Source organism: Penaeus vannamei, chromosome 20 (genome assembly GCF_042767895.1).
Source record: "Penaeus vannamei isolate JL-2024 chromosome 20, ASM4276789v1, whole genome shotgun sequence".
Classification (NCBI taxonomy): domain Eukaryota; kingdom Metazoa; phylum Arthropoda; class Malacostraca; order Decapoda; family Penaeidae; genus Penaeus; species Penaeus vannamei.
The window spans coordinates 3,179,886-3,188,789 of record NC_091568.1 but is presented as its reverse complement, the minus strand read 5'-3'; the positions used below and the strand labels follow the sequence as shown (position 1 = coordinate 3,188,789).

The window sequence follows — 8,904 nt, the reverse complement described above, 5'->3', positions numbered from 1 at the left end:
GGTCACGCCAGGTTGTATGTATGTATGTACATGTATGTATATTCATTTATATATATATATATGTGTGTGTGTGTGTGTGTGTGTGTGTGTGTGTGTGTGTGTGTGTGTGTGTATGTGTGTGTGTGTGTGTGTGTGTGCGTGCGTGCGTGTGTGTATATATATATATATATATATATATATATATATTTTTTATATATATATTTATATATATTTATTTATATATATATATATTTATATATATATTTATTTATATATATATATATATATATATATATTTATTTATTTATATATATATATATATATATATATATATATATATATATATATATATATATATATATATATACTGTCCAACCGTTCAACTGTGTGTGTGTGTGTGTGTGTGTGTGCTAGCAAGTGTGCATGTATGTACACTTTATCACATATCCGAAGTAGGAGGAATGCATCTGACATGCGAGGAGAATGTAAACACTCCACTTGATCCACATTTAATAAGAGCGACGTTACATCAGACTGCCTGGCCTTTGGAGCGAGAAGCCGACTTCCTCGCTGACTGGCTTCCCCGAGAAGGAAACTGCCAGCGGGCTTTCTTCTGAACTCTGTCGGCAGCTTGAGGTGAAACGCAGCGTAAAAACACTCGGTGGCAATGTGATGAACATGAAAACCACATAAATAATATTCAGTTTTGATTCATGATGCAGAGACACACATGCCCTTGGGTGTGTGTATCTTGTGTTCAGTTTCTCAGTAACTGATGACACGCCACACATTATTACCATTATCATCATCGTTTTTCTTAATACTAATAACATTATTAGTATTATGATTATAATATATTTTTATAACCATGAAGATTATCATCCTTTATTATCATTATCATTAACTTTACTATTGTTGTCTTTATTCTTATCATTACCATTTTTGTTATGATGACTTATTTCTAATATCACTATCATAATTATCAATCTCATTATTCTTATCATCATTGTGTTTATCATCAGAATTATTGTTATTATCATTGTTATTTTCATTTTTATTATCACTCCTAATTATTATCTTTATTATCATTACCATTGTTGTTGTTGTTATTTAAATAATTATTATCATTAACATCATGATCATCATTATCATTATTGTTATCATCATTATAATAAGCAGTATCATTTATTACCATTACTCTTATTATTATTATCATTGTTAATATTACTATTACTATTATTACTACGGTTTTGATTTATTTTTATCACAATTAATTTTTTTTTTATCCTTTATTATCATTTTCCTTATCATTACTATTGTTTTTTTTTATTACTGTTAGCATTTTTATTATTACTATTATTATTGTTACTATTACTATTATTATTGTTACTATTATTTCTAATGTTATTTTCATCATTATCTATTTTATCATTATCATTACTTTTTCATTATCTTTATTTCTATTTCATCATTTTTATTTCTATTCTACTATCATCATTATAATTACCATTATTGTTCCTTCTTGGAGCTTTGCTTGTAAGTGAAAGAAAAGAACACGAAAAAAATATATTTTAAATATTCTTTGCCGGGAATCGAACCCGGGTCCACGGATTCAGAGAGCGTCGTGCTTACCGTTATACCACAGAAGTTTTTTAAATAAAGAGAATATGAATGAGTTTTACAGTTTACAGACACTGATATTATGGATTAAAGTAGTATGATTTTTCTTTTTTTTTCTTTTTTTTAACATCTTTACTATTACTATTATTTTTTTTCTTATAATCTCATTTGTATTATTATAGATATCATAGTTTTTGTAACTGCTGTTATTGTTATTGTTATATTTGTCTTCATCATCATTAATGTTATCACTGCTATTGCTATCTAGTCTTACTATCATTATTACTTTTTATTCATTAATGTTATTACTTTTATTATCATTTATATTGTCATTTCTATTGTTGTCATCTTCATTAATAATGATATTGTTTTCATCATTATCGTTATTTCCATTGTGTTATTACTATTCTTAATATCATTATTATCATCGTTGTTATCATTACGATCATGATGCTTCATCATCATCATTACTATCATCATTATTGTTATCATTATTATCAATATTACCATTATTACTTTTATTTTCTTTTATAATCATTATATATACTTTTACTAGTATTAACATTTTTACTATTCTCATTACCATTGATATTGTTATTTATATTAATCATCATTTTTATAATTATTATTATTGTTATTCATTGGAGCCTTGTCTAGTCAAAAAAAAAAAAAAAAAAAAAAAACTTTACATTCGTACTCTCCGTCTAACCTAACCCAAGTCTACGATTTCAGAGACTTTCTTGAACCATTTCTTCCTTTTTAAGTTTAATTAATCACAAACACTGATGGAACGAACTTGTTCAGGATGCTTCTCTTCTTGTTCCAAAAGTGCTGTAATGTTTTTTTTCTTTCTTTCTTTAGATTAGAGTAATATGGAATATCTTTCCTTTGTCGTCCTTTTTGCATAATTGTTATTATTATCATTATCATTATTACTGCTATTTTTATAAATATAAACCTCTATATTGTTGCTATCATCATCATCATCATCGTCATCGTCATTATCACCATCATGATTGTAGTTATCAATTTTCCCTCTTCTCATCATTATTGTTTTTTATAAAATTTATCATAATTATTTTATTATCATTTTCATTATAATTAAGATTTTTCTTGTTCTTATTATTATTATCATGATTTTCATTATCATTATCATCATTATCACTGTTGTTCTTCTTTTTATCGTTATCATTGATATTGTTATCATTATTGTTGTTATTGTTTTTATCATCATTATCATTGTTTTCATATTCTTTATTATTATCATCATTATGATAATTAGTATCATTACTATTACTGTTATTAATTTCATTATCATTATTATCATTAACAGCATCATTACTATTAGTATCATCATTATTGATATTATTACCATTACCATTACCATTACCATTACCATTACCATTACCATTACCATTACCATTACCATTACCATTACCATTACCATTACCATTACCATTACCATTACCATTACCATTACCATTACCATTACCATTACCATTACCATTACCATTACCATTACCATTACCATTACCATTACCATTACCATTATTTTATTATTATTATTATTATTATCATTATTATTATTATTATTATTGTTGTTGTTGTTCTTGCTATTATTTTCATTTTTGTGGATAATATTTTTCTGTTCATTAAAATCATTATTATTGCTGTGGTTGTTGTGTTTGTTACTGTTGTTATCATCTAACATTATCATTATTACTATCATTATCATTATCATTGTAATTGTTATCATCGTCATTATTATTACTATTATTTTTATTATTATTATTATTATTATCATTATTATTATTATCATCATTTTTATTATCATTATTATCATTGTTATTATTATTATTATCATTATAATTATTGTTTTCAATCTTTTATCATTATCATTATTATTGTTTATTATCATTATTTCTCTTTTTACTATTATCATTATTTCTGTTTTTTATTATCATTATCATTAATACTTTTATCACTATCATTATCATGATCATTATGATCATTACTATTTTCTTCCTAGAGCCTTGCCTTAAAGTGAAATAAAAACAAGAAAAAAATATCTACTACCATGGAATCGAACCTGGGTTTTTGGGTTCGCCGCCGATCTTTCAACTACGCTCAATTCACAGACATGAAGAGGGATGTCAGTGTATCAAATGTGGTTCTAGTGTTTATCCATTTTTTTATTTTATTTCTTTATTTATTTTTTTCATGGATTCGAGAAGTGTGAATTATCTTTCTATTTTCTTGTATTGTCATTATCATTGCCATTTCTATAATAAGTATTGTTTATATTGTTTTTATTATTTTATTACTTTTGGTATATTTGTTATCGTCATTACTATCATTCTTGTTATTATCATTATAATTATGATATGATTATCATTACAATTATGATTATAATCATGATTATGATTATAATTATAATTATAATCATGATTATGATTATAATTATAATTATGATTAAAATCATTATTATCATCACTGTTGTTGTTATCCTCATTTTGATTATTATTTTTACTTATCTTTTAACAATATCATTACTATTTCTTTTTATCATTATATATATTACTATTGTTATTTTTATTATCATTAATGTCATTCTTGCTATTGCTGTGATTATTACTGTAATTATTCTTTTTATCATCATAATCATCATTATCACTACTGATTTATAATTATTGTCATTATTACTATTGTTGTTGTTTTAATTATCCTTATCATTGTTATTATGAATATTGTTATTATCATTATGATAATTAGTATAATTAGTATCGGTTTTTTATCATTATTACTATTATCATTTATCATTATATATATGATTACTTGATTATAATGACATTATTATTTTTTTTGTTATCATTATTCCTATATTTATTATCATTATTATTATTAATATTCTTCATCATTATTATTATTGATACTGCTATAACTTATTAGTTTCATTATCATAAGCATCATTATGGGAGCCTTGTCTATACATGAAGGAAAAGAACACACACACAAAAAAAACAACTAAAGGTCTTCTCCGCCGGGAATCGAACCCGGGTCTACGAATTTAACGTCCGTCCTGCTAACCGTTACACCACAGAGGATTTCATAAAACCTTGAAATTAAATGAATTGCACTTTTTACAAATACTGACACTATGGACTAGAGTAGTATGATTTATCTTTCTCCCTTTGTTTTCTTGCGCCATTATGATTATTATTCCTTTTGTCATAATTTCATTTGCATTATTATAGATATTATCATAACTGTTGTAGCTGTTGTCCTTGTTATTATTATCTTTAAAATCATTATCATCATTGTTTTTATAATTATCATATAATTACTATTGTTATCTATTCATATTATCACCATTACATTTTGTTATGAATATTGCTATTATTACTTTCATAATTCTTGGTCAATTCTATTGTTATCATTACTGTTATCATTAATGTTATTATATCTATCATCATCATTATTGTTATTGTCATTATTGTTGTTATTTTTATTTTCTTATTATCATTGTAATCATTATTACTATTGTTATCATTACTAACATCACTGTTTTCATCATGATCATGATGATCATTTTCATCATGATCATTATTATCTTGTTATTATAGTATCATTACTGTTATCATTATCATCATTATAATTTCTTTTTATTATTATCAATGATATTACTTTATACTATCATTATCTTTTTTGTAGTTGTCATTATTATCAGTGTTTTCATTATTATTATCATTATTTTTTGTTATTATCATCATCATTATCATTAATGTTAAGCTTATTATTATTATCATTACTAATATCACTGTCGTTACTACTGCTACTAATACAACAACCATAATTATCATCCTTAAATCAATATCACCATAAGAATCATCTTTACCATTGTCATTGTTATTAATTATTCCTATTTTTATTATCATTATTATTATTCATATTCTTTATCATTATTATCATTGATACTGCTATAACTGTTATTAGTTTCATTATCATAAGCATCATTATGGGAGCCTTGTCTATACATGAAGGAAAAGAACAAAAAAAAAAAGAGAAAAAATATTGAAGCTCTTCTCCGCCGGGAATCGAACCCGGGTCTACGAATTTAAAGACCGTCATGCTAACCGTTACACCATAAAGGATTTCATCAAAATCAAGCTAGTGTTTCTTTGATGTGTCGGATTCCTGGCCCATTATCGGATGTTGGTGCCCCCCCCCCCACCCCCCTCCGGAAGGAATTGTGTCCTCGGCCCTGTGGTGACAATGGTATTTAAACCTGGCGTGTAGATCCCGTAGACTTTCTGTCACGAATTCTTAGTTTTCGGAAGGTCTGCTCTCATAAGGTCACGCCAGGTTGTATGTATGTATGTACATGTATGTATATTCATATATATATATATATATATATATATATATATATATGTGTGTGTGTGTGTGTGTGTGTGTGTGTGTGTGTGTGTGCGTGTGCGTGTGCGTGTGCGTGTGCGTGTGCGTGTGCGTGTGCGTGTGCGTGTGCGTGTGCGTGTGCGTGTGCGTGTGCGTGTGCGTGTGCGTGTGCGTGTGCGTGTGTGTGTGTGTGTGTGCGTGCGTGTGTGTGTGTATATATATATATGTGTATATATATATATGTATGTATATATACATGTATATATATATATATATATATATATATATATATATATATATATATATATATATATATATATATACTGTCCAACCACTCAACTCTGTGTGTGTGTGTGTGTGTGTGTGTGTGTGTGTGTGTGTGTGTGGTGTGTGTGTGTGTGTGTGTGCTAGCAAGTGTGCATGTATGTACACTTTATCACATATCCGAAGTAGGAGGAATGCATCTGACATGCGAGGAGAATGTAAACACTCCACTTGATCCACATTTAATAAGAGCGACGTTACATCAAACTGCCTGGCCTTGGGAGCGAGAAGCCGACTTCCTCGCTGACTGGCTTCCCCGAGAAGGAAACTGCCAGCGGGCTTTCTTCTGAACTCTGTCGGCAGCTTGAGGTGAAACGCAGCGTAAAAACACTCGGTGGCAATGTGATGAACATGAAAACCACATAAATAATATTCAGTTTTGATTTATGATGCAGAGACACACATGCCCTTGGGTGTGTATCTTGTGTTCAGTTTCTCAGTAATTGATGAAACGCCACACATGCACACACAAGGAATGAGTGTTGATACCTTCACAGTGCAAGATATGTGTATTTGAAAGGTTTCGGTTATATCTTCGCCAGATATAAATGTATTTCTGAAGATATAATCATACCTTTCCTACACAGATATACATACACATACATACGCACACAAACCCACACGCACACAATGTATTTAAACAAAAGCGCACTCACACACAACACACATATATAAACGTGTGTGTTTATATGTTATATCATAATTTGTCGTAGCTGCACATTTTACCTAAGTTGGTTAATGGTGGAGCAAGCTAAACAGTGCAAAGGAAATAAAATGTTAACTGAATACATTAAATTAAATCTGTGCGTCGAAATTGGCGATTTGAAATACAATAATCACTTTTCTTGCCCTTAATTGTTAATGTACTTCAGTCACGGAACTGAGTTGAAATCCAACTCTCTCTCTCTCTCACACACACACACACACTCTCTCTCTCTCTCTCTCTCTCTCTCTCTCTCTCTCTTTCTCTTTCTCTCTCTCTCTCTCTCTCTCTCTCTCTCTCTTTATTTCTTGTTCTAAGAAAATCAATAATTCTCCGCCAGTTTACCGGTCCTGCCACAGTGCCGAATCAAGGTCGAGAGTCACAGCCGCTACTAAGGATGCCTCTCCTATGCTGCTGGCCTGATCATCATGCTGGCTGTTTTGAGAGAATAGTAAACCCCACGCCACTGACGCCAATTCACGCCCACGCCTCTGTTCGGGTGCTGACCTGATAAGTACAGGCCATTGAGGTTGGCGTCGTGACAGTTGTTGTGCCACCAGCCACTCTTGAATCTGCGAAGGAGAGAAGGCAACATGTTATCCGGAAAAAAATGGTCTTTGGGTAATTGTACAACCACGGTAAGTAGTTGGCGAATAAGAAGAACATTTCAGGAAATAAAAGGGAGAAAGAGAGAGAGAGGGGAGGGGGCAGAGTGAGTGAGAGACAGAGTGGGTGGGAGGAAGAAAGAGTGAGAGAGGGGGAGGGAGAGAGAGATACAGACAGATAGACAATAAGATACTGAGGGAGGGAAAAAGAGAGACAATGGGATAATGAGAATGAGAGAGAAAGGGGGGAGGGAAGAAGATATTTAGATAGGTAGAGAGAGTATAAAAAGTAAGAGAGAGAGAGAGTATAAAGAGTAAGACTAAGAGAGAGAGAGAGAACGAAATCAAGAATAAGAGAGAGAGAGAGAGAGAACGAAATCAAGAATAAGAGAGAGAGGGAGAGAGAGAGAGAGAGAGAACGAAATCAAGAATAAGAGAGAGAGAGAGTATAAACAGTAAGAGAGAGTGAGTGAGAGAGAAAGAGAACGAAATCAAGAACAAGAGAGAGAGAGAGATTTTGACTGAACTTTACCGAAACATACCCAATTCCTGTGGAGTAGCTGGGTATATTGCAAAGATCCTTGGGCTAGGTATTTACCATTGCGTTCAACTTACACATGTAAATTGTTCTTGTATCTAAAATATCAATTACATTAATCCCATGCTCTGTCATTGGTACCATTATGTTGATTCCCCTTCTGAAAGGTTCTGGAATGTTCTTTGTATTGACATGCCATTGTCAGAGTCGTTCACACCTTTTTAGCGAGTCTTCCATGGGAATATTTCACTCCCAAGAGCACTTGCGCCCTAACCCATGGCGGATTCCCTTGACCTGCCGCCACCTTTTCTACCGAAAATGTAGTTGACATTTATAGTTACCTCGTTGTACATTGTTTCTATGTCTCCTTTCATCTCTTTTCTTTCTATTTATTCATGTCTCTATTCTTCCTCTTGTTTGCTGCATATTTGATGCACTGATAGCAACATCATTTTTTTTTTTTTCGCTGCTGCTTCTTGGGCTAAGTTATCTGCCTTTTCATTCCCACTTATTCCGATCGTGATCGGAGGCGAGACACGTCGCTAAGCTCCGCCCTCTTCTGTGACGTAATGGGAATGGCCGCAGTTGACGGCTAGCTGTTTTACTGTACTGGTTATTTTTCGACCGGTACAGAGAATTTTTGAATATGATAGCCTAGTTGGCTTTTGATATCTTACGGTGGGTTGTTCTGTGTTATAGATATGCAATATAAGTACGAATATGCATGAAATATCAGAAGT

The 8,904-nt window shown here is 30.6% G+C and overlaps 1 protein-coding gene across 1 annotated transcript in view; it reads right to left on the bottom strand.

Annotated features, from left to right (window-relative positions):
• Positions 1-7,307: 7,307 nt before the first annotated feature.
• LOC138865360 (techylectin-5A-like) overlaps positions 7,308-8,904 on the bottom strand; it is a 6,438-nt gene continuing 4,841 nt past the window's right edge. The window contains exon 4 of the mRNA XM_070135724.1: positions 7,308-7,593. Within this exon, the coding sequence (XP_069991825.1) occupies positions 7,428-7,593 (166 nt within the window). The 3' untranslated portion in view covers positions 7,308-7,427. The remainder of the gene's footprint in view (positions 7,594-8,904) is intronic.